Source organism: Rhinatrema bivittatum, chromosome 8 (genome assembly GCF_901001135.1).
Source record: "Rhinatrema bivittatum chromosome 8, aRhiBiv1.1, whole genome shotgun sequence".
Classification (NCBI taxonomy): domain Eukaryota; kingdom Metazoa; phylum Chordata; class Amphibia; order Gymnophiona; family Rhinatrematidae; genus Rhinatrema; species Rhinatrema bivittatum.
Window position 1 is genome coordinate 79,301,242 of NC_042622.1, and position 26,759 is coordinate 79,328,000.

A 26,759-nucleotide genomic window follows, 5' to 3' on the forward strand; every position below is an offset into this window, starting at 1 on the left:
GTTGGATGTTATTTTGTTCATCAGCTATTTTATAACATTTATTAGTATAGTTTTACAATTGTTTCTAAGTGGGTTTCTATCTATAGCAGCTTGGCTTGCTCCGTTTTCCTAATAGTAAGTGTGTTAGTGTTTAAGGCCTGGTTAAATATTTGTAGTAGTAAATTATTGTCTTTTCATAAGGTCGGGGTATTGTGCCTGCCAGTAAAGAGAGTTTGTTTTGCTTTTACTGAGATGTCATCAGAACCAGAATATCTTTTTTGTATGGTGAGTTGTATGGGTAATGCCCTAGTTCTGCTTTGCACCCATTTTTGGGGGTTGAGGGGGTTCCTGAGGATGCAGAATGTATATTTACATTTTGCCCCGTGACGGTCACATGTTCAGTGTGTCACACATGTGAGAACCATCTGTCAGGTGTGTCCCGGCCGAAAAAAGGTTGAGAACCACTATGGTAGCCGGTTCCGGCATGGACTTTGCTGCTTAGGCAGCTGAAAGGCAGCAGATGCAGGAAGCTGAGCATGGCAGTGACGGCCAAAGCCCTCTCCCCCTGCAGCCAGAAGACAGTCTCTGTACTCAGCCAGTAAGCACTGAGCCCAGGTAAGTTTAAAAAAAAAAAATGGAAGAGGAAGATTTACCTCCCGGATTAGAGGGAGTTTCGGTAGGACTCCCCTCGGGCTCTGTGCTTGGCGCTCTGTACCGATGTCGTTCTACTTCCGTTGGGGGAAAGGGAAATTGGGCTTCTGAGCAGTTGAGCAGCCCCCGGTGGGCTAGTTCCCACTGTAGTCTTGATTGGCACACAGTGTGGTAGGCCACAGTGGTGCCATCTTGCGCATGTTTGTGTGCGTGCCATATTGCCCTCCATAGGACATCAGTACGCGCAGTGTGTCGGCTCTGTGCACGCGCTGTGCGCATGTCGGGTGCGTCCCTACGTGCACATTTTTTAAAGCTCACGAAACAGGAAGAGCTGTGTGCACAGGCTGTTCGTGTGCCTCACCGTGCCCCACCCGGACACTCAAAATTTGCACGCATACGTTTTTAAGCATGAGCCAAGAGATTGTATAACTGCCACTGGCACCGCCAACCAAGAAATCTAACTCCTTGCTCTCTACAATGCTTGCCATATTAGAGCCTTGCAGTCTGATTTGGACTCCAGCTTATGTTGGCACACTGAGGAAGCCCAAGAAGAATTGGCCTCCTTGAACTTTGCTAAGCCAGGCTCCTCCCATTTGGATGATGGGTTGGTCACTGCCTTAACAGGAAGTATGCCAGACCTCAGTATCCCCTTGACTGGGTCATCCGTGGGAGAGGGAAATTCAACTGATCCCGCCCCAGTGCCTCCTGGCTTAGGCATGGACCTGGCTGCCTTTTCCTGGGTGGAGTTTTTCCAGGCACTACAAGCCTTCCTACAGGCACAGTCTACTGCTTTACTTGTCCCTGTCTAGACAGAACCTCAGCTGGTGAACCCTCCCTCTCCCATTCCTACCAGCAGATGCCCGAGGTATGCCTGGACTCACCAGGGACCCGGATGGCACGGTCGAAGAGGAGGATCCAGATTCCTTGGAAGATGGGGAAATTCCCTCTGGGTTGGAATTGTATCTTACCATGTTATAGTTCTTTTGTAGAGATAAATTGCTGGCCCTAGTTTCCCAGACGCTAAAGATACTGGGAATTCCTGGGATGGATTCTATGATGGAATCAAAGAAGAATCCCATTCTGATTTCCCTGCGGAAAGCCTACTACTACTTTCCAGTGATGGATGCCATCCAGGAGATTGATCTGGAATGGGATCCCCCAGAAACAAGTTTTAAAGGGGACAAGGCGATGGAAGCTCTATACCCTATGGACCCAGCGGCAAGAGAAAGTTTTCATTTCCCTAAATTGGATGCACTGGTCTGTGCCGTTTCTAAGTGAACAACTATCCCAGTGGAGGGGGAAGAGACCTTAAAACATGCACATGGTAGATGGATTGAGTCTATCCTTAAACAAGCCTTTGACGCTGTAGCAATGACATTATAGATTGCTTTTTGTTGTGCTCTGTTGGCTCGTTCATGTCTGCTTCTCTCTCAGGAGATTGATGACTTGGGGGAGAATTCCAGAGCGATTATGGAACTCACTGCCTTCTTTTTAGCAGACGCAGGCTCTGATTTAGACCTTATTTTGAACCAGAAAAATCACTAGTTAATATAACTTGTATTGGCACTTAATTAAATCCCACAATTTGAAGTTGTATAGTAAAATTAAAATATTCTTTTTATTTTCATATAATTAAAATCACTATCATGTTTAATATAATTAGTGATGATCAATGTGACAACATCTTTTCTTTTCAAAGAGTCTTTTAAATCAATCTCTTAGGAAAATTTTTTATGAAACGGAAGATAAGACCTCAGCACCGGCATAGAATTCTGATAATGAACAGAAACTTAATGCACGGGTCGGTACAATCACTGGTCTGTTATCTTCTTTTTATTTATAATTTTTTATTTTTTTATTTTTTAAAGTGCTGAAATGTGCAGTAAAACTGTTTGTTGAATGCACTACAACTTCAAGATATTGGACTTGAACTTCAAACCACTAGGGTTTTAAGTTATCAAATTTGAAGTTTAATTGTAGCAGTCTATTATTGTGCCACCCGACTGAGTAATCACAAGCGAGCAGAATTTCTTTAATTTTCTTTACTCCCCCCATGGAGAGTTATAGTCCCGACAAAAGTTTACTTATCTATCTTAGCAACTTATTCAATTGTTTGTAGCCAGAGTGTGTTTCTTCGGCTAACACAACCGCTGGGTTTTTTCTTTTAGGAACTGCTAAACTGTCGACGTTGTCAACGTTTCGTAACCTGCATCAGGGCGGGCTTTTTTTTTACTATGGACTTGCCCGACTACTGAGACGGCAAGTCCATAGTAAAAAAAAAAAAAAGCCCGCCCTAATGCAGGTTGCAAAACGTTGACAACATCAGTTTGGCGGTTCCTAAAAGAAAAAACTCAGAGGTTGTGTTAGCCGAAGAAACACACTCTGGCTACAAACAATTGAATAAGTTGCTAAGATAGATAAGTAAACTTTTGTCGGGACTATAACTCTCCATGGGGGGAGTAAAGAAAATTAAAGAAATTCTGCTCGCTTGTGATTACTCAGTCGGGTGGCACAATAATAGACTGCTACAATTAAACTTCAAATTTGATAACTTAAAACCCTAGTGGTTTGAAGTTCAAGTCCAATATCTTGAAGATGTAGTGCATTCAACAAACAGTTTTAATGCACATTTCAGCACTTTAAAAAATAAAAAAATAAAAAATTATAAATAAAAAGAAGATAACAGACCAGTGATTGTACCGACCAGTGCATTAAGTTTCTGTTCATTATCAGAATTCTATGCCGGTGCTGAGGTCTTATCTTCCGCTTCATAAAAAATTTTCCTAAAAGATTAATTTAAAAGATTCTTTGAAAAGATTGTCACATTGATCATCACTAATTATATTAAACATGATAGTGATTTTAATTATATGACAATAAAAAGAATATTTTAATTTTACTATACAACTTCAAATTGTGGGATTTAATTAAGTGCCAATACAAGTTATATTAACTAGTGATTTTTCTGGTTCAATTGTTAACTAGTTAATCCCTGATTTTTGCATTGTTAGTCCTTACTTTGGCCAGAGCTGTGGCCTCAGTGGTGATGGCCAAACAGCTATGGCTGGGGAACTGGTCAGCTGACGCAACCGCCAAAGCTAATCTTACAAAGATGCCCTTTAAAGGATCACTCCTATTTGGGAGCGAGTTGGAAAAGCTGACCAGTAAATGTGGCGAATTTCCAGTTCCCCGGTTACCGGAAGATAAGAGGAAGCAACTCCAGCGCTTTGCCTATGAGGGGGGGAATTCCAGGGAGGTCCCAGCTTTTTTGCCCCTACAGAAATTTGACATTTCAAAGCTCTGGACCCCATGGGAGGTCCCAGCCCCTTCGTACCCGGCAGCTCAGGAGAGGGGCAGGTTTGGGTTCAGGCTCGCCTCGAACCCCCCAATGAAATTTTACCGACCCACCTTTGGGACGAGGAGATAGGGGGTCATGTGTCTCTCTTTTACCAACGGTGGGTTGAGATTACTTTGGACAAATGGGTATTGGAAGTCATATGAGAAGGATATGCACTAGAATTCCACAGCACTCTTCGGGACATATTCATGTCTCCTTGCCATTCCCAGCACAAGAAACAGGCAGTGGAGATTACACTTCTAAGACTTCTCAGGATGAGGGCTGTGATCCCAGGACAATACTGGGTGTTCCATCTATTTTGTCGTACCCAAGAAGGAAGGTTTCTTTCGCACCATCCTAGACCTCTAGCATCAATCGTCACTTGCGAGTGACTCATTTTCGCATGGAGACCTTGCGCTCCATGATAATGGCCGTACAACTGGGAGAGTCCCTATCCTCCCTGGACCTAACCGAGGCCTATTTACTTATTCCAATCCGACAAGATCACAACCGTTTCTTTAGCTTTGTGGTGCTGGGTCGTTGTAATCAGTTTCAGGCACTGTCCTTTGGCTTAGCCACCGCCCCTAGAGCTTTTTCCAAGTTATGGTGGTTGTGGCGGCATCATTGATAAAAGATGGAAACTTGGTGCACCCATACTTGTACAATAGGATGACCTAGGCTAAGTCTGTGGAAGAGAGTCTCCAGGTGATCTCCTTGTTACAGGAACTCAGTTGGGTAGTAAACCTTTCCAAGAGCAGTCTCAAGCCTTCCTAGTCCTTGGAGTATCTGGGATTCTGGTTTGACTCCAGGTGGGGCAAGGTCTTTCTTCTGTCCACACGAATACAGAAGTTGATGTACCAGGTGTGTCGGTTGGTGGACACGGTACGCCCAACGGTGGGGAGTTATCTCCAGATGCTTGGTTTGGCGGCAGCCCTGGAAATAGTACCATGGGCGAGGGCACACGTGTCCCCATATTGCTATCACGTTGGAACCCACAGTCTCAAGACTTATTCGGTTAGTCTCCATTTACCAATGGGAGTCTGCTATCACCTCCAGTGGTGGTTACAGGAAGCTCATCTGAGCAGGGGTGTGTCCCTGTCCTCTCCAAACTGGCTGGTTTTCACGACAGATGTAAGTCTCCGGGCTGGGGCACTCACTGCAGGAGCTGATGGCCCAGGGACGTTGGACAGAAGAAGCCCTCTGGAACATCAATTGGCATGTTTACAGTTCAATACAGTAATGACAACAAATGTAAACAATATGTGACACAATCTTCATACAGATAACCCACATTCACGTATGTCACTCTAAATTTAATCACTTTATTAGCACACATCAAACATATCAAATACAAATATAAAACCCACCCAAAATGTTAAAATATACAAAATATCTAAAATCCCTACAATACATCCAACACCCCAACTAGGACCCTAGTTTCAAAGGTATCAGACCGTCTTCATGAGGGGGTAATTACAATACAATTAGACCAAAAAAAACAATATGTTTTAACATAAATTCCAAATGCACATAGTGTTTTCAATTTATCTATAACTGAAAAACAAAAAGAAAAAATTAACATGAAATTAAGGAAATTAAAAAAAAGTTTTTCTACATATATCAATTTAACTTAGCGCAAATTATTTGTGCATTTAAATAGTTACAATCACTTCTAATATACCTGTGACTATAAGAAATCACTGGAATAACCTGACAATAACCCAATTCTGTACTAAAGACTTTTACTATACCGCCAGACTACATTAATTAGCTCCCAATTAGTATTTCAAATTCATTGCAAACTATAAATACTAATTACCTTAAATTGACTGAAGCCCTGTATCTGTATCCACAACCGTCCTAAAACTGGCTAATTTCCTAGCGTGTAGCAGATGGACTCAGTACCAATGGGTATAGTGTACTCCTGATTGCAGTTGGATACGGATCAGATTTCAATCTGACGTCAGCCCTAGTACATATACCCCTGCAGGAAGTGCAGCTTTTCAGTATTTTCCGTCTCCATAGCGGTTAGAGACTCTATGCACGCTCGCACAGCGTTAGAGTAATTTTACCAAAGAAAACCAAAATAAGAAATCTTACCTCTACAGACGAGCCCTGCTTTCCTGCGGTGACACCCAGGTGATTTCCGCGATCCCTCGGAGGTAAGCCTCGGTCCGGCTGCTGACCCTCGGCGGGGACCTAGCCCCCAACATCGGGTGAGGCTGAGAGGCAGCGGGTGCAACTTCGAGCATGGTGGTGAAGGTATTTTCCCTCTCCCCCTGCAGCCAGAGACCGCCCAGAACGAGACTGGGAAGTGCCGAGACAAGGGAAGGTAGAAATCTATTTAAAAGTTTCCGGTCTCCGAAGCTCGAGGAGTCGCACAGGTCGCCAGCCGGGACCAGTGCCACCAGGTTGATCTGCCCTAGCAGGGCAAGAGCCCGGTTAGATCAGAGGGTCCTCCCATGTGGAGACCCTCTGATGTGGTCGCCATATTGTCCGCGTGGTCGCTGCCACCATTTTGATCTGTTCGCCGCCCTGTCTGCTGTCCCGATCTGTGCGCACAAGGTCGCGCGCCCAAGTACCGTGCGCACAAGCGACTATCATAGCCACGCGCTTACTGTGCCGGGCGCATAACTTCGATCTGTGCACACAACAGTGCGCACACCAAATTACGCGCACAACTTCGCACCGGAGCACATAACTATATTTTACGCGCATAAACCATGGCACCACTGGAAAAGAAACTCAAGGCTCAAGGCCTTTGTCCAGCATGCCACATTAGAGCTGCACAGCATGAGGAGGCCACAGCCCTGTGTATACAGTGCGAGGAGGCCCTAGGGGATCCAGCCCATGGCCCTCCCCAGCCGGTGCCGGGTTCCAGCCATTCGATCAGTACGCCGGACCTAGCATCTCCCAGTGGGACCCTCCCTCAAACGGGGCTCCCCAGGGACACGGCGCCTCTGAATTTAGACCCAGCATCTATCTCCTAGGTGGAATTCTTCAAAGGTCTGCATACCTTCGTCCACATGCAACCGGAGCCTCCGATAATACGGCCACAAGCTCCACCAGAGGACCTCAACATCCCGGGACCCTCTATGCCCAGGGAAATGATTCCACCGCCCAGAAGCCCCCACCTTCGGGGACACGGACAACTCAGATGAGGATTCAGAACCTCTAGAGGAAGGGGAACGCCCTCCGGGGACAGAGCCCCACCGAACCATGAGACGCTTCTTCACTAAGGACGAGCTTCCAGACCTGGTCAAACACAGCTTGAAGGAGCTTGCTATCCTGGGCACAAGTGCCTCGGGGGAACCTAAGACGAATCCCCTACTAGAGGGACTCCGTCAGACCTCCTGTCATTTCCCACTATTACAAGCCGTCCAGCAGCTAATTGACCTGGAATTGGATGCCCTGGAGAAACTACATTCAAAGGGGGGGGGGGGGGTGCTCTGGCAGCCATGTACCCTCTGGACCCAGCTGCCAAAGATCTCCTGGCGTGTCCGAAAGTGGATGCCATGGTCTGCGCGGTTTCGAAGCGCACTACTATCCCAGTGGAGGGAGGAGCAGCACTCAAGGATGCTCAAGACAGAAGTCTGGAATCCATCCTCAAACAGTCCTTTGACGTCTCCGCTATGATTCTACAGATCGCGGCCTGCTGTGCCGTGGTGACACGCTCCTGCTCATCACAGACCAGGAACACTCCTGGGGAAGCCCTGGAACCAGCAGTATCATTCCTCACGGATGCCGCTTCTGACCTGGTGCGCACCGCAGCTAGAGGAGTGTCATCAGCCGAGCAGCCAGAAGACAACTCTGGCTCCGAAACTGGTCGGCCGATGCATCTTCCAAAACGAGACTCACAAGGATGCCCTTCAAGGGAATCCTCCTGTTCGGAAGCGAACTAGAGAAACTAGCCAACAAATGGGGCGAATCCTCACTGCCGCGGCTACCGGAGGACAGGAATAAGAGAAACCAGCGACCCTTCCCCCGAACTTCCAGGAGCAGAGGATCACAGCGCTTCAACCCATACAGAAGGCCGCAGGCCAGAGCCAGTCCTTTCGGAACAAGCACAACAAAAGGGGAGCCAGCTTGGGCCCAGGCCCTAGCCACACCCCACAATGAAAATCAGCCGACCCGTCCAAAGGAAGAAGCCATAGGGGGCAGACTTGCCCTATTCTACCAAAGATGGGTCGAGATAACTTTGGACAAGTGGGTCCTAGCCATCATTCGAGAGGGATATTACCTGGATTTCCACCACCTCCCCCCGGACAAGTTTGTGGAATCCCCCTGCCACGACCCTTCCAAGAGGATGGCAGTGGAAGCTACACTGACCAGATTGCTAGCCTTAGAGGCTATAACACCGGTGCTCACACAACAAATAAATACTGGGCATTATTCCATCTATTTTATCATTCCCAAGAAAGAAGGAACGTTCAGGCCTATCCTGGACCTCAAGTCTGTCAACCACCTCCTGAAGATTCCTCGCTTCCGCATGGAAACCCTACACTCAGGAATAAGGGCGATAGAACCGGGAGAGTTCCTTACATCCCTGGACCTGTCGGAAGCCTACCTACACATTCCAATCCATCAAGAGCATCAGCGTTTTTTCCGCTTCACGATCCTGGACTGTCACTACCAGTTCCGGGCACTACCATTCAGGTTAGCCAGAGCACCCCGGACGTTCACTAAGATCATGGTGGTAGTGGCAGCAACACTGAGGAAGGAAGGAATCCTCGTGCACCCTTATCTAGACGATTTGCTGATCAGGGCGAAATCCCCAGAGGAAAGCCGCCAGGTGACCAACAGTCAAAAACTCTACTGGAGAGCCTCGGGTGGGTGGTCAACATAAACAAGAGCAGTCTGCAGCCCTCCCAATTTCTAGAATACTTGGGAGTCCGGTTCGACACCAAACAAGACAAGGTCATCCTGACACCGACAAGGTGATCGAAATTGATGACCCAGTTGCAAACCCTGTTGAGCGAACTTCACCCCACAGCATGGGACTACTTACAGGCCCTTGGCCTCATGGCATAAGAAGAAGAAATTGCCATGCTGGGTCAGATCAAGGGTCCATCAAGCCCAGCATCCTGTTTCCAACAGAGGCCAAACCAGGCCACAAGAACCTGGCAATTACCCAAACACTAAGAAGATCCCATGCTACTGATGCAATTAATAGCAGTGGCTATTCCCTAAGTAAAATTGATTAATAGCCGTTAATGGAAGTAGTGCCATGGGCAAGAGCTCACATGAGACCCCCTACAGCGCTCACTACTATCACGATGGAATCCACTGTCCCAGAACTACACTGTAAGTCTTCAGCTCCCGGACAAAGTTCGGACCCAACTACGATGGTGGCTACAAGAAGGCCATCTGAGCCAGGGAGTGAGACTATCCTCACCATCCTGGATCCTGCTCACCACGGATGCCAGCCTATGAGGATGGGGAGCACACTGCCAGGAGCTAACCACCCAGGGGCAATGGAACAAAGAAGAGTCTGGGTGGAACATCAATCGCCTAGAGGCCCGGGCAGTCAGACTAGCCTGCCTACAGTTCGGTCACAGTCTCCGAGTCAAGTCAGTCAGAGTAATGTCAGACAACGCCACAACAGTGGCCTACATCAACCGTCAGGGAGGAACCAGTAGCCAACAGGTGTCTCTTCAAGAGATCTTGGCCGTCCACATCGCGAGGAAAGACGTCGCTGCGGATTACCTCAGCAGAGAAAGTCTAGACCCAGGAGAATGGAGGCTGTCAACCGCAGCATTCCAATTGATAGTAAATCGTTGGGGAACACCAACCATGGACCTCCTGGCAAACCGGTCCAACGCCCAAGTGCCCAGCTTCTTCAGCCGCAGGCGGGAACCCCAGTCCCAGGGAATCGATACCCTGGTACAGACCTGGCCACAGGAGACTGCGCCTAATAGGGGCCACGGCGGGAAGGCATATAACAATCATCCACAAGAGTGAACACCACAAGGGACCAGTACTTCTAGTGGCTCCGGACTGGCCAAGAAGACCGTGGTACACAGACATGCGAAGGCTGCTGACAGGGAGCCCCCTCCCGCTACCTCCACACAGAGACCTATTCCAACAAGGACCGATCCTCCACGAGGATCCAGCTCAATTCTCTTATGGTCTGGCCATTGAGAGGACTCGCCTAAGGAAGAGCGGATACTCAGGGGCAGTAATTGACACCCTGCTCCGAGCATGCAGGTTCTCCACATCCCTAATATACATAAGGATTTGGAGAGTATTTGAAGCCTGGTGTGAGGACCGTGACATCGTTCCACGCTCAGTCAAAATTCCTGCGATCTTGGAATTCCTGCAGAACGGTCTACAGAAGGGATTGTGTCTCAACTCCATCAAAGTACAGGTGGCCGCATTGTCATGCTATGGAACCAAGAGCGAGAGCGGCAGCATAGCCTCTCATCCAGATGTCTCCCGCTTTCTGAAAGGAGTCAAGCAGATCTGACCACCCCTAAAGTGGCCGGTGCCTCTTTGGAACCTCAACCTGGTCCTAGATTTCTTAGCAGGAGTCTCCTTCAGACCTCTTCGCAGCCTGTCTCTCCGACTATTAACATTGAAGACAGCCTTCCTGGTGGCAGTCTGTTCGGCCCGTCATATCTCCGAGCTACAAGCACTCTCCTACCGGGAGCCGTTCCTCAGACTCAACCCGGGAACCATCCAGTTACGCACAGTTCAGTCATTCGTCCCCAAAGTGGTATCTCACTTCCATCTCAACCAAACCATCTCGCTACCATCGCCAGACGAGCATAAGAATTCGGAAGAGTCTCGCAGTCTATGCCATCTCAACATCGGCAGGCTCCTAGTCCGATACCTGGAAAGGTCGGAATCCTTACGAAAGTCGGACCATCTGTTCGTCCTTCACAGCGGGAAGAAGCAAGGGGAAGCAGCCTCGCGAGCAACCATTACCCCCTGGATCAAAGAAGTCATCAAAGCGGCCTACGTAGAAGCAGGCAAGCCACTGCCTTTACAAGTCAAGGTCCCTTCCATTAGAGCCCAGGCAGTGTCCTGGGCGGAAACCAACATGCTGTCACCTGCCGAGATCTGCCGGGTGGTGACATGGTCCTCCATCCACACTTTCTCCAGGTTTTACCGCCTGGATGTTCAGGCTCGAGAGAACACAGCATTTGCAAGGGCAGTACTAAGTGGGTCACGGGCAGCCTCCCACCCGGTTTGGGAGTAGCTTTTATACATCCCATTGGTCCTGAGTCATAAGAACATAAGAAATTGCCATGCTGGGTCAGACCAAGGGTCCATCAAGCCCAGCATCCTGTTTCCAACAGAGGCCAAAACCAGGCCACAAACACTAAGAAGATCCCATGCTACTGATGCAATTAATAGCAGTGGCTATTCCCTAAGTAAAATTGATTAATAGCCATTAATGGACTTCTCCAAGAACTTATCCAAACCTTTTTTGAACCCAGCTACACTAACTGCACTAACCACATCCTCTGGCAACAAATTCCAGAGCTTTATTGTGCGTTGAGTGAAAAAGAATTTTCTCCGATTAGTCTTAAATGTGCTACTTGTTAACTTCATGGAATGCCCCCTAGTCCTTCTATTATTCGAAAGTGAAAATAACCGAGTCACATCTCCTCGTTCAAGACCTCTCATGATCTTAGACCTCTATCATATCCCCCCTCAGCCGTCTCTTCTCCAAGCTGAACAGCCCTAACCTCTTCAGCCTTTCCTCATAGGGAAGCTGTTCCCTTTATCATTTTGGTTGCCCTTCTCTGTACCTTCTCCATCGCAACTATATCTTTTTTGAGATGCGGCGACCAGAATTGTACACAGTATTCAAGGTGTGGTCTCACCATGGAGCGATATAGAGGCATTATGACATTTTCCGTTCTATTAACCATTCCTTTCCTAATAATTCCTAACATTCTATTTGCTTTTTTGACTGCTGCAGCACACTGAGCTGACGATTTTAAAGTATTATCCACTATGATGCCTAGATCTTTTTCCTGGGTGGTAGCTGCTAATATGGAACCTAACATCTGCTACATGTTAGGAAATGGAGAAATTACTTACCTGATAATTTCATTTTCCTTAGTGTAGACAGATGGACTCAGCATCCTACCCACGGCTGCCGTTATTCAGGGAATTCTCGAGTGACATCCCTGAGAGTGAGTAATTCATGGTTAAGCCATGCTTTCCTCCAGCTAGGACACCCATCCTACCGGGAGTCGACGTTTCTTGGTTGAGGGCACTGGTGGTCTCCAGCTACAACCAATTCAACTGGTTCAAATTAATTCAGTTAACCAAGTTATAAAGTTAAGCAAGTTATACAAATTATTCAGTCATACATATATCCACAATGCTTTTCAAGGAGAATACTAAAGAGCTGCACTTCCTGCAGGGGTCTATGTACTAGGGCTGACGTCAGATTGAAATCTGATCCATCTCCAACTGCTATCAGGAGTACACTATACCCATTGGTCCTGAGTCCATCTGTCTGCACTAAGAAAAACGAAATTTATCAGGTAAGTAATTTCTCCATTGGTCACAATTGAATCTCATATTATCCAACCTCAAAAAATTTAAAACATTTTTAATTTATTCTGTTGTTACTCAAAATACCAGAGTGTCTTCATGGTATACTCAAATATTTAAAATAAGTACTTACTAAAATCCATCAGCACTTATTCAAATTCTAGCTGTAAAAGCCTTATAAGCTCTCAATATCACCCATGCCTAAAAGATAATGTAGAAAGAATATCTGACAGTTAATCAAAACTCCATACGTAAAAATGTAATGTTAGCCTAGAAAAACACTCACCTTCTTTTAACGGGAGGATGCATCAAAAAAACTGCAACAATCTCCAAATGCAACGATAGCCCGGTGTCACTGGTAACTTAACAAGTATCACTATCAATTTGAAACTTATATTTTTACCATACCATTGACCACTTCACACATACGTGCTTATCCTAACCATTTAACAACCTCAGATACTTAACAAAGAATCTTATATAGGGCTGAAACTTTCTGCTGATTAAAAGACGCGGGAGCATGCGGATTACTGCGAAAGATGAAACAGACTTGAAAGGGAATTTGTTAAAGTAAAACCACAAGTCCCAACAACCTAAACAGGAACTTGCAGTCAAAACCATTACAGGAAAACATTCCATTCAATCTCACAGGCAAATTCTATTTTAGTACTGGATCAATGATAATTTATTTATTTTCCAAGACAATGGTCTAGCTTTGTTTTTTTTCCAATGAAAATTTCCTTTCTTGCCTGTGCACAACTAAGAGGTATACTCTTTACATGTAAGTATAATTTACTTTTTCATTTTCCTTCGTCCAGTTTCTAGTCATTGGTCCCCTGAAATTTGAGCCCATACTATTACAATTTTTTAATTTTTTAGGCAGTTTGCTTTACGTGGTTATACAGTTCAACTTTTGCACAGTTCTTCATTATTCATATACACACCTATGCTTTTGTGATGTTTATATGATTAATTGGGGTATGTATACTTTCTATAGTTTTATTCATTCAATTCTCCTCTGCTAATTTTACCATGCTGATTATAGTCCTATACTATTTTTACCTCCTTTGTTTTTGTTTCTACAGAGAGTCCTTTCAATGGTGTATTGCCAATGATGTTATATGTTACTCGTCCCTCCCGATGCAGCCCTAGAGGGGGGACTAATATTTCAATAAATATTTGACTACTTGGAATTCTTTTCTCAGCTATTTAATTGTTTGAAACTTATTTTGGGACTTTTTCTACCTTGTCGCAACACACCTGTTGAATTGATTATCAATTAGTTAACCATGAGAAAGCCCCTATCCTATTTCTCATGTTTCCTTGTGGCAGAGGCTAAAGTGGGGAGAACACGAGTTTATGGGAGGAAGAGCAAATGCTGCTTGGGGAGCACGGAAGTAGAGGAGCATATGCAGGTCTAGTGATGGGGGAGCATGAGCAAGTAGCCATAAAATTTGTAGGAAGGCCATGGCATAAAGGCACCACACTACCTACTGGCTGGGAGAACTACCTAACTGGATGGGAGAACTTCCTAGCTTGTTTTCATCAGTGCTGTGCTGTGCAGCTGTGTTGGCTATATTTATTTATTTTAATCAATTTCTAGACTACTACTGTGGTGAAGCCATCCATTGTGGTGTAAAACATAAAAGTACAATAAAGTGTAAACATCAAATATAACAAAATAAGGTACTTGGACTGTTCTCTTTTCCTTAGGTGACCATCCTTGCAGAAGAAAAGTCAGCTCTGCTGGAGCTGTGGGAGCTGCGTAGACAGCAGTATGAGCAATGCATGGACTTGCAACTCTTTTACAGAGACACTGAACAAGTGGACAACTGGATGAGCAAACAAGAGGTAAGTGTGATTCAGGCCTGTAGGAAGCAGTGATGAGGATGCATTTCCATCTCATTTCTTTGCATCAGCATTCATTGTGGGCAAACATGGGAAATCTGTTCAGCCTAATACAGGATGTACTTGTAATACCTGAGCTTGTGTATGTGAAAGAACTTGGAAAACCACAGTGCTGGCTGCTGGAAAAGGTGCGTAAATCCTAGAATCTTTAGAGATCACAAGGAGATTTGTCTTAGAATAATTATTTCAATTATCAGTCGATACACTGTCTCAGAATATAGGAGTAACTAATTTGCTAGCTTACTATATGGAAGTTTAATAGATTTGTCCCTATATAATGTTTATGGTTATATTTGTAACCTGCATATTCAGAAGCCCTAGGCGGCTAACAATCAAAACTGTTGGAACACAAAGAGCATCCTTTTCCTCTCCCTACTTTTGGTAATTTTCCTTTCTTTAAATACTTTCTGAAGCTGACTAGTCCCATATAAAAAAAAATATATATATATGTTAGTCTGTGGTGCCATCTAATGGATACCAGCTCATGTAGACAAGTTTAAAACTCTTGCAGCTTTCAGCATACAAATAGTGGGCCTTGAAGCAGTCAATAGCAAGAATGTGCATGTCAAGCATAGCACAAATAGGTTTTTGCTTTGCACACTTGTGTATGGGTCTTTCCCCAATACTCCTTCATTGGCTCGTGATTAGAGGAATCTCCGTGTTTGCAACTGTCTTCTTTGAGGACAGCAGTATGTCAGTCCTCATACATGAGGGATATTATCCGAAGGAGCTCGGCCTGGAAAAACTGTGAAGAGTTTCTAGAACTGAACATGCCTACAATTGTCTTCACACCATGTATCAATGCGGGGTCCTTTCAGTGTCTGTCTTTTCTGTGGAGTCCTCTGGTTGTGGTGTTGCCTCACTTCTCCTATTCTGAGCATTATTTTTTGAAGTTTTCTCTTATTTAAACTACTTCTAGCCTGCCTATCCATAGTTCTGGGTGGATTACATTTAAAACATTCATAATCAAATTATTAAACATAAAATAAAAGCTCAAACTAAAATACAAAATAATAAAACAAACACTCATTAAACACATATTAAAACATCTGTCATAACACACACTAAAACAAATTAATATTTAACCCAAGCTCATGACACTAATTTATAGTAGCATCATTTAACCATACTTTATCATTAATATGTTACAGATATTTAGTTAATTGGAATCAAGTCAGCCTTCAAGAAAAATGCTCAGTAAGCAATACTCGGATCTTATAAAATCATATTTCATCACTAACAATATACCAGCTATACAGTTATACAGCCTTTCATAAGGAAATTCAATCAGCTTTCTTTAAAACTATTCGATCAACATTCTATCAGCATATGCAAACAAGCAACACTCAATTTTTGGACCAGCAAATTTGATCACATGGATTCCCACAGTCTTGCTTTTCCTTGTAGTTGACCCTAGGTAAGGTTTTTTTCAGCGCGTCTACTAAGCTTCTTTTCATGTCATTCCCCTCTGAGGCAGTGGGCCCTTTACTCACTGGCCATTGACCAATCGTAGCCATAGACTTTGATTTTATATTTCTCTTGTTTTAGTTTGACATGTCTAGTGGGTTCCAGCATTGCTTCCGATGTATGTCATTTCTGTGGGGCATTGCAAATATGCGGCTTTGACCCAGAAAGGACGCCAGTCCCGACTGGAACTTATGGCTAAACTCGTTGGGCACCGCAAGACTGATCCATCAGCTTTGGAGGCATGGACATTGGACCTTGGAACTGCACCTATGGATGGAGAGTCGTCAAAATCGAGGGGACTGGGATGCTGGATCTGGGGACGGTGCAGTGCAAGGCGAATAGCACTCATCCTTGAGACATGCCAGGGACTTGTGACTGTTTCCACTGATCCTGATATCCGCCAGCGATCAACCTCTCGGTTCCAAAAAGGATGTGGTCATGCCTCTTAATCTGTGATGGCTTTGGCAGCTTTTGAGGAGGAATTGGATAAGAAGATCCAGAAGGCTTTGGAGAGGGTGCTGCAGATCCTCTGTTGGGGCATCAAGGACACCAAGGCAGGCACTGCTGGCCCTAGAGCTGCTCTAGATTCTCTCTGGATGCTCACTGGTGATCGCCAAGTGCCCAACCTGACCCTGATGCCTGGAGAGATGTCAGCTGCTGGCCTATTGCTGATCTCCAGCTCCTCAGGAGAGGAAGCTTCCCCGAGACATTATAGGTCCTTGGAATGCAGGCCAAAACAGCCATCTGCACCAGTCCAAGACCTGTTGGTTGAGGACAGAGCATCAGTTTGACCAGGATGAGTCAGACTCTCAATATTGGTGGGGTTATAGCTATGTGGATGTTTCTGAAGAGGGGGTGTCTACAGATCTCCCCTCCAGCCCCTCTCCTCCACCAAAGAGAAGGAACTCCCCACATGAGGTCCTCTCCTTCGCAGATTTTATGAGAAAAATAGCAGAAATCCATTCTCTTTTCATTAGCCAGAAAGAGTTAAGGAACTAAGGAGATGGTGGTAGTCCCAGTTCATGAGGTCCATCAGGAAGTGCTGATGAGAGTGTGGGAGAAATCCTCTGTGGCTTCTCTCAGTAGGAAGGTGGGCATGGTTTGACTCATCCAGAAGGCTCCCGGATTCAACAGGTGGCAACTGTCACACCAATTTGTAGTTGTCGAATCCACTCTCAAAAAGCCAAGAAGTCTAGGACCCATTTCTCAGTGCCTCTGGAGAGGGATTCTAGAGCCATAGATACTATTGGGAGAAGTTTTTTCGGGGTACTATGCTTATTTCCCACATAGCATCCTACCAGCTCTTCATGGGACAGTACATGCAGGACATCCTGAAGCAAGTATAGGGATTGGCCTAGCAGCTTCCTCAAAAGCAGAAAGTCGCCCTCCAGTCATTGGTGGACAAAAGGTTGGCGTGCAGAAAGCATGCAGACCCTTCGACCTTTGTTTTCAAATTGGCATTGAAGGTCTCTGCTGTAGAGAGAGGGCATGCAGATTAGCCTGGCTGTGAGCCTCTGATCTCTGATTGGAAGTTCAAGAAAGACTTGCTGATGTGCTGCGTACAGGAGAGAATATCTTTGGAGATAGTCAAGGGTGCAGTCACACAGATGTGAGATCATTGTACATTCTCCAGCAGCTCTTTGCTGGCACTCCAGATTCGGCCTCCTCTTCCATGTGGTATCTGAAACCAGGGAAGAGGAGGCACTTATTCCACCCAAAGAAGTGCTATTTTCCTCACGCTCTGTCCTGTCCACAGCAGACCCCTTGTGCATGTCCGATACAAGAGGGTACCTATGCCCCAGATGGCAACCCAGATAACACCTGGAATGGGGTTTTGATTGGATCGCAGAGAACATAGCCAGTATTCTGGTACCCATGCCAGAGGTCCTTCCAGTCAAGGGAAAGCTACAGTTTTACATAAACGGTTGACCCATTGTAGCCTCAAACTGTGGGTCTTCAGCATCATCAAAAGGGAATACAAAGGGACTTCTGGTTATGCGCTGAAGTTGTGTATAGGTTCTGCTTCTGCATCGGCCACTTTAATTTCCCAGAATAACTGCCACATTTATTTTCTGCTGCCGAGATGTCATGCTCTAAGGAGATGGGTAAACGCTCTATTCTGGAACTATGGGCTGATAAAAGCTCTAAGAGTGCTAAAATTGGCTCAAAGCCGGAGGCGGAGGACTTGGCCTCAGAGAGTGACACTGACCTATCTCCAGTGGTCTTGCCGCAGCAGGAACGTTTTTACGGGATCTGATGGAACAATTTGCAAAAGAAATCTCCCATAAACTGGACTCACGCCTGGGTATCATTGTGGAAAAGGGTTGGCTGACCTGGTGAAACTTGACAGGAAAATGCGGCTTGCCTTGAGCAAGAAACCAAGATGACTGACCTGGAGATGACGATGTCATCGGTGAGTACCAAAATGGAATAAAGTGGTTTGCAATTATAAAGACATTCTTGATAACTTGATGACCTGGAAAATCTTTCGTGACAATGCAGTATTGGCATTATGGTGTGCCCGAGTGAGTGGAAGGTTCCGATGCAGTAGTGTTCTTTTCCATGTGGCTGCCGCCTATCCTGCACCTCGAGGTTAATGGGGCAACCCTTAAGCTTGACCAGGCCTACCGAGCCTTGGTACCCATTCCGGCGAATGGGAATCGCCCAGGAGTGGTAATAATTAAGCTCTCATAATTATACCGATAAGAACAGGGTTCTTACAGCAGCACAAGAACTGAAGGATTTATCGTTTCAGGGCAGCAGGGCTATGTTCTTCCTGGATTACTCTGTGGAGCTACAGCACAAGCGGCAAGCATTTGCTGGTGTTAAAAATAACTTATAAAAGCTGAATTTGAAATATGCCTTACTTTATCCGGCGAAGCTGAAGGTTTTTGCTCATGGCAAATCCTTTCTTATGAACACGGTGAAAGACGCTGAGCAATGGCTGAAGGATAACGCTCTCCACTCCTACCAGTAGGTACTGTCTGCTGTGCTCTTAAGCATTTATTTCTCATGGTGGTGCTTAGAATTTTTCTAGGAGCTTGACGATGCTTTTCTTATTGAACCTGAGTAGAGGTTTCAGCTTCACTCCCTCTTCCAGAGCGCCTAAACGTTTTGACTTTATTTTTTCTCCCCTGATTTATTGACTTTTAGTTGATTCTTTATTCCGGGGATGGTGCATTCTTTTTTTGTGGATTGCTTATCCTGGTAGTGCAGGTTTGCTGCCTTATCCTGCAATATTTAATTTTTTTCCACAGCCATGGTTTTTTTGGACCTGATTTCTGTGTCTGACCAGGAGGGATTATGTGCACGTTTGCCTCTATGTATTTTCTGATTATTGTCTTTAACCGTTGGGACTTGGGGGTTATCCCCTGGACTTAAGAACATAAGAAATTGCCATGCTGGGTCAGACCAAGGGCCCATCAAGCCCAGCATCCTGTTTCCAACAGAGGCCAAACCAGGCCACAAGAACCTGGCAAATACCCAAACACCAAGAGATCCCATGCTACTGATGCAATTATTAGCAGTGGCTATTCCCTAAGTAAACTTGATTAATAGCAGTTAATGGACTTCTCCTCCAAGAACTTATCCAAACCTTTTTTGAACCCAGCTACACTAACTGCACTAACCACATCCTCTGGCACAAATTCCAGAACTTAATTGTGTGTTGAGTGAAAAAGAATTTTCTCCGATTAGTCTTAAATGTGCTACTTGCTAACTTCATGGAATGCCCCCTAGTCCTTCTGTTATCCTGGGACAACTTTTATTTTTATGGTTCCTATACATTGGGGGTTATGCTGTTTTCCTGTGTACTTTTCATTTACTGTACAATGTTCCCTTATTTTTACAATCTCTCATTTTTCTTTGGTCTCCTTTCTCTGGAAAGTTTTCTATGAAGCTGGTCATGCTTGGAGGGAGTGGTGGGGTTAGGAAGGTTCGTTGTGGTTTCTGGGTATAGATGCCTTAGGCATCTGGTAGGCTGTTTTCCCTGCCCCAGGGTATTTCGACTTGGCAGGGGTTGGGGATGGGATGTGCTTGGTTGGGCAATTAGTCGTTATTGGCACTGTGGCTGATCCCCTTTGGTCTGGATGGTTATTTCGCCAAAGTGTAAGCCATTTCTGGGGGTGGGTTGAGTTTCTATTTCGGTCCTGGTTCGGGTGGCTTGGTGGGATTTTCTTGGAGTTCTATGGTGGATGTTTTTGTTGGGCAGGATAAGGGGTGTTATTGTTGGAGGACTTTTGTTGGGACTTGCAGGGATGATGCTGGGTTTTAAGGTTTTTGTAACTTCTAAATGTGCTTCTATTTTACTATCCCACAGTGGGATCCCCCTGATAGGGCTTGGTCATGAGCTTATTAAGCCGCCTTCCTTCAGGGTGGGGGCTATTCCCTTTGTCTCTCTTGTTTTTCCTACCTTCACTTCTTGGATATGCATTTGCCCTATTCATGACTATTAGTATATAATATGGCAGATTTAGTTAAATGCATCTCATTGAATGTTCGGGGAATTTCATCCCCTATTAAGAGAGAGCATATTTTGCAGTTTATGTGCCAACAGGGGGCCCAAATTCTTATGCTCCAGGAAACTCATTTGATGAACGCGGAGCATGACAAATTGATACAAGGTTGGATGAGGGCTGTTTATTATTCCATTATTCCTCATATAATTCTCGAAGTAGGAGGGTCTGTATTCTGGTAGATAAGAATTTGCCTCTAGTGGTACGTCAGCATAAAGATGTGAAGGGGGGGGGGGGGGGCGGTATATAATCCTCGACTGTGCTCTTTTTAATAGTGCTTTTACTCATGTGAATGTTTATGGGCCTAACAGTGATCAGGCTGTGTTTTATCGGACATTGACAGATACTCTTGTAGCACTTGGCTCAGATCACTTATGTTTGGGAGGCGATTGTAATGTCAGGCCAGATCCGCTTTTGGATAAAACGTCTGTACATGTTTCCAGTATCCTGGGTATGCCTGCCACGAAGGAATTGAAGGAGTCCCTTTTGCTTACAGGTGTCTGGAGAGTCCTATACCCTACTGCCCAGGATTATATTTTTGACTCCTCGAGACTTATGTACAGTCGGCTGGACTATTTCTTATGCTCCCCTGCTTTTGTCCTCAGAGTTAAGTTGTGATATTTTAGATAACACACTTTCTGATCATTCGCCTGTGGAGATTATCTTGGCCCTTGGTATGGTATCCCCTAGGGTCTCTCTTTGGAGGTTGAATAATGCCCTGTCTTGCTGAAGGATGCCATTTCTGAATTTAACTTGACTAACCCTGTCGAGGTTTACTTCTCGGTTCTTTGATGGGGAAACTTTCAAGGCTTGGTTTCAGGGTAAATTGATTAGTTTTGCGAATTTTCTTAAAAAGAAATATCAAGCTCAGGTTCAGGATCTGACAACCACAATTAAGCAGCTGGAAGATTAGCACAAGTGAAACTGTCTTCCTTGCACATATAAATACCTGGAGGCTTGTCAGGTGGATAGATAGAGCAGCTTTTAAACTAGAACAAGGGGGAAAGCAGACAGTCACTCAGTAGTGCATGGTTTGGAGGAATGTATCTTTGAAGGATACTAATGACAGGAAAGTTATGGCATACCAACAGAGAGGTTTCAATAAATGTAAAAGTAGCCCATGTGCCTATAAAGTAAAGAATGACCTAAGCTAAAGAATTCCAAATTATCCATATCAACTGAAAAGAAGGTTGTTTGTTTAATAGAAACAAAAAACACACTTTGAAATGTCCATATGTCAATAACAGAAGTCTAAGAAGGGAGAGTTAGAATGTAAAGCAGTGAATGATGGGATAAATATAATTGGCATCTCAGAGACCTGGTGGAAGGAGGATAACCAATGGGACAGTGCTATATCAGGATACAAATTATACCACAATGATAGGGAGGAACAACTTGGTGGGGATGTAGCACTTTATGTCCAGGGGGGTATTAGAGTCCAACAGGATAAAAAAATCATACAAGAGACTAAATGCTCAGTAGAATCTATATGGGTAGAAGTCCCATGTATGTTGGGTAAGAGTATAGTGATAGTATACTCCTATTGTCCATCTGGCCAATATGATCAGACAGATGATGAAATGCGAAGAGATCAGGGAAGCTAACCAATTTGGCAGTGCAGTTATAATGGGAGATTTCAATTACCACAAAATTATAACAAGGAGAGTCTACACAGTAACCTGAATAGGAAAACTGTAAACAAAAAAAGGGGGGAACTGTATCTTAAATTCAAAATGTAGCCTAAAGTGACGGTGTCAGCAAGCCAGACGTTGTAATTCAATCCCGAATCCAACCGGACCTCTAATCATTCACCATCACTTCTAAAAAAAACTCTTTAATTATTTTAATGTATAACTTTCTTTTTGTATGTTTTTTTCTTTTCCTTAAAAATTAGTCATCAAGACTTATATAGTTCACTCCATTAATGACGTGAAGACAAGGAATAATTGGCATTCTCTCAATGCTTAATATGAAAAGACCGCCCAACACGGCCGATGTTTCGCTTAATAAAGCTTCCTCAGGGGCATCTAGATAGACATCAACATAGGAGTGTTCGCCGATTCAAAATGGACCCGACGTCTCAAACATTCTTCTGCGTCGCAGGGAGGAACGCAGAAGAATGTTTGAGACGTCGGGTCCATTTTGAATCGGCGAACACTCCTATGTTGATGTCTATCTAGATGCCCCTGAGGAAGCTTTATTAAGCGAAACATCGGCCGTGTTGGGCGGTCTTTTCATATTAAGCATTGAGAGAATGCCAACTATTCCTTGTCTTCACGTCATTAATGGAGTGAACTATATAAGTCTTGATGACTAATTTTAAGGAAAAGAAAAAAACATACAAAAAGAAAGTTATACATTAAAATAATTAAAGAGTTTTTTTAGAAGTGATGGTGAATGATTAGAGGTCCGGTTGGATTCGGGATTGAATTACAACGTCTGGCTTGCTGACACCGTCACTTTAGGCTACATTTTGAATTTAAGATACAGATTTCAATTACCCCAATATTGACTGGGTAAATGTAACATCAAGACATGCTAGAGACATAAAATTCCAGGATAGAATAAACAACTGCTTCATGGAGCAATTGATTCAGGAACCAACGAGAGAGGGAGCTATTTTAGATTTAATTCTTAGTGGAACGCAGGATTTGGTGAGAGAAGGGGGGCAATATGTAAATCTGCAGCTCTAACACTAAAGTTTCAAAAGGGAAACATTGATATTATAAGGAAAGTAGGAAAAAAAACTGAAAGGTGCAGCTGCAAAGGTTAAAAGTGTACAACATGCCTAGACATTTGTTTAAAAATACAATCTTAGAAGCACATTCCGGATGTATTCCACACTTTAAGAAAGGTGGGAGGAAGGCAAAACGATTACCGGCATGGTTAAAAGGTGAGGTAAAAAGCTATTTTGCCCAAAAAAAAATCCTTCAAAAATTGGAAGAAGGATCCATCTTAAGAAAATAGGATAAAGCATAAGCGTTGTCAAGTTAAGTGTAAAACACTGGTGAGGCAGGCTAAGACAGAATTTGAAATGAGGTTGGCCATAGGGGCAAAAACTTTAAAAAAAATATATATCTGAAGCAAGAAACCTGTGAGGGAGTTGGTTGGACCATTAGATGACCGGGTTAAAGGAGCTCTTAGGGAAGATAAGGCCATTGCTGGAAGACTAAATGAATTCTTTGCTTCTGTGTTTACTAATGAGGATGTTGGAGAGAGAATGGTTCTAGAGATGGTTTTCAAGGGTGATGATTCAAGCGAACTGAACCAAATCACTGTGAACCTGGAAGATGTAGGTCACATTGACAAATTAAATAGTAACAAATCATCTGGACCAGATGGTACGCACCCCAGGGTTCTGAAGGAACTCAAAAATGAAATTTCAGATCTATTAGTTAAAAATTTGTAACCTAACATTAAAATCGTCCATTGTACCTGAAGACTGGGGGCTGGCCAATGTAACCCCAATATTTAAAAAGGGCTCCCGGGGTAATCCAGGAAACAAGACCAGTGAACCTGACTTTCAGTGCCGGGAAAAATAGCGGAAACTATTCTAAAGATCAAAATTACAGAGCATTTAGAAAGACATGGTCTAATGGAACACAGTCAGCATGGATTTACCCAAGGCAAATCTTGCCTCGCAAATCTTGCCTCACAAATCTGCTTCATTTTTATATGTGGATAAAGGTGAGCCAGCAGATGTAGTGTATTTGGATTTTCAGAAGGCGTTTGACAAAGTCCCTCATGAAAGGCTTCTAAGAATACTAAAAAGTCATGGTATAGGATGCGTTGTCCTTTTGTGGATTACAAACTGGTTAAAAGATAAGAAACAGAGTAGAATTAAATGATCAATTTTCTCAGTGGAAAAGGGTAAACAGTGGAGTGCCTCAGGGATCTGTATTTGGACTGGTGATTTTCAATATATTTATAAATGATCTGGAAAAGAATATGACGAGTGAGGTAATCAAATTTGCAGATGATACAAAATTATTCAGAGTTGTTAAATCACAAGCAGATTGTGATAAATTGCAGGAGGACCTTCTGAGACTGGAAGATCGGGCATCCAAATGGCAGATGAAATTGAATGTGGACAAGTGCAAGGCGCTGCATATAGGGAAAAATAACCCTTGCTGTAGTTACACGATGTTAGGTTCCATATTAGGAGCTTCCACCCAGGAAAAAGATCTAGGTGTCATAGTAGCTAATACATTGAATTTGTTGGCTCAGTATGCTTCAGCAGTCAAAAAAGCAAGCAGAATGTTAGGAATTATTAGGAAGGGAATGGTGAATAAATGGAAAATGTCATAATGCCTTTGTATCGCTCCATGGTGACACCACACCTTGAGTACTGTGTACAATTCTGGTCGCTGCATCTCAAAGAAGATATAGTTGCAATGGAGAAGGTACAGAGAAGGGAGACCAAAATGATAAAGGGGATGGAACAGCTCCCCTGTGCGGAAAGGCTAAAGAGGTTAGGGCTGTTCAGCTTGAAGAAGAGATGGCTGAGGGTGGTTATGATAGAGGACTTTAAAATCATGAGAGGTCTAGAACGGGTAAATCTGAATCTGTTGTTTACTCTTTCGAATAATAGAAAGACTAGGGGGCAGTCCATGAAGTTAGCAAGTAGCACATTTAAAATTAATTGGAGAAAATTCTTTTTCACTCAATGCACAATTAAGCTCTGGTGTTTAATGCCAGAGGATGTGGTTAGTGCAGTTAGTGTAGCTGGGTTTAAGAAAGGTTTGGATAAGTTCTTGGAGGAGAAGTCCATTAACTGCTATAAGAAAATTATACCTTACTTGCTAATTTTCGTTCCTGTAATACCAAGGATCAGTCTAGACAGTGGGTTATCTCCCCCTTCCAGCAGATGGAGTCAGATAGAACTTTGAAGGATGCTTCCTTATAAGGTAGTGCACCCTCTACTAATCCTCAGTATGGAGTATATCAAAGCAAAGAGGAAAACCAGGATGGATCAAGAACAATAGAATTAAGTAACAAATAAGTGTGCAATGGGCACAAAACAGTGTCAAACAAACTTGCAGAATGAACCATTAACCAGCCAAGGGAAAAAAGGCACTGAAGAACAGTTTGAGCAGAGAGGCAATCCCAAACCCAATAAACAGTCAGGGAGGGCATCTAGACTGATCCTTGGTACTACAGGAACAAAAATTAGCAGGTAAGGAATAATTTTCTTTTCCCTGTACGTACCAGGATCAGTCCAGACAGTGGGATGTACCAAAGCTTCCCTGCGTAGGGTGGGCCCCAGAAAGCCCTGCTCGAATGACTCTAGAGCCAAAGGAGCCAAAAGTAGGCGACTGTATGTGTAGACGATAATGACGAGCAAAAGTATTTAACGATTTCCAAGTTGCCGTTCGACAAATCTCCTGGAACGAGACCGATTGCATCTCCACCCAGGAAGCAGCCTGAGCTCGAAGAGAATGGGCCTTGACACTCGCCGGAGGTTGTCGACCCGCTCCAATATAGGCCAGCGAGCAATGGTAGTTTTCGACGCCTTGGCCCCCTTCTTCGGGCCATGCCAGAGAACAAAAAGATGGTCCGACAAGCGAAAATCATTAGTGACTTTCAGATAGAGAATGAGGATACGCTTGACATCTAGCTTGCATAGATCGCCGATGCGTCCGCTGGAAGCTCTACACCGTCTGATTCAAGTGGAACTCGGAAACCACCTTGGGCAGAAAAGCAGGCACAAGTGCGCAAGGAAACTCCGAATCCATAAAACGAAGGTAGGGCTCTCTGCACGAGAGTGCTTGAAGCTCCGAGATTCTGCGGGTAGAACAGATAGCTACCAGGAAAACAGTCTTGAGTGATATCCTTGAGGGTCGCGGAACGCATGGGTTCAAAGGGTGGTCTGACCAAGATTTGGAGAACGAGATTGAGATTCCACGAAGGATAAAGAGCGTGGACCGGGGGTTTCACGTGCTTCACCCTCCTGAGGAATCGGATGATATCCGGGTGAGAGGAAAGGGAAGTTCCCTCTCGTTGATGAAGTAGAGAGCCTAGAGCAAAGACTTGCCCTCTCAGCAAATTGTAGTCCAGACCCTTGTCCAGTCCCTGTTGAAGAAAAGATAGTATCTGAGCCACCGAGGTGGTCTGTGGTGACCAGGTATGGAGGCACACCAGTTCTCAAAAACTTTCCATACCCTGATATAGGAGATGGAGGTAGACATCTTTCTAGTCTTGAGGAGGGTCGAGATAACGGCCTCTGGGTATCCACGCCGTCTCAGCTGGCGCCTCTCAAAAGCCAGGCCGCAAGACAGAAGCGATCGGCCTGGGCGAAAGATCCGTCCACTGAGAGGTTGATCAAGTCTGCAAACAATGGATGATGGGGCCATTCTGGCACCACCAGAATTACCGGGCCCTGGTGGGAC

At 44.6% G+C, this 26,759-nt stretch overlaps 1 protein-coding gene across 9 annotated transcripts in view; it reads left to right on the forward strand.

Moving 5' to 3' along the window:
• SPTAN1 (spectrin alpha, non-erythrocytic 1) overlaps window positions 1-26,759 on the forward strand; it is a 457,019-nt gene that overhangs the window by 128,435 nt on the left and 301,825 nt on the right. For all 9 annotated transcript variants that reach the window (XM_029611329.1, XM_029611328.1, XM_029611326.1 and 6 more), the window contains one exon: window positions 14,195-14,332. In XM_029611329.1, coding sequence (XP_029467189.1) covers window positions 14,195-14,332 — 138 coding nt within the window. The remainder of the gene's footprint in view (window positions 1-14,194; window positions 14,333-26,759) is intronic.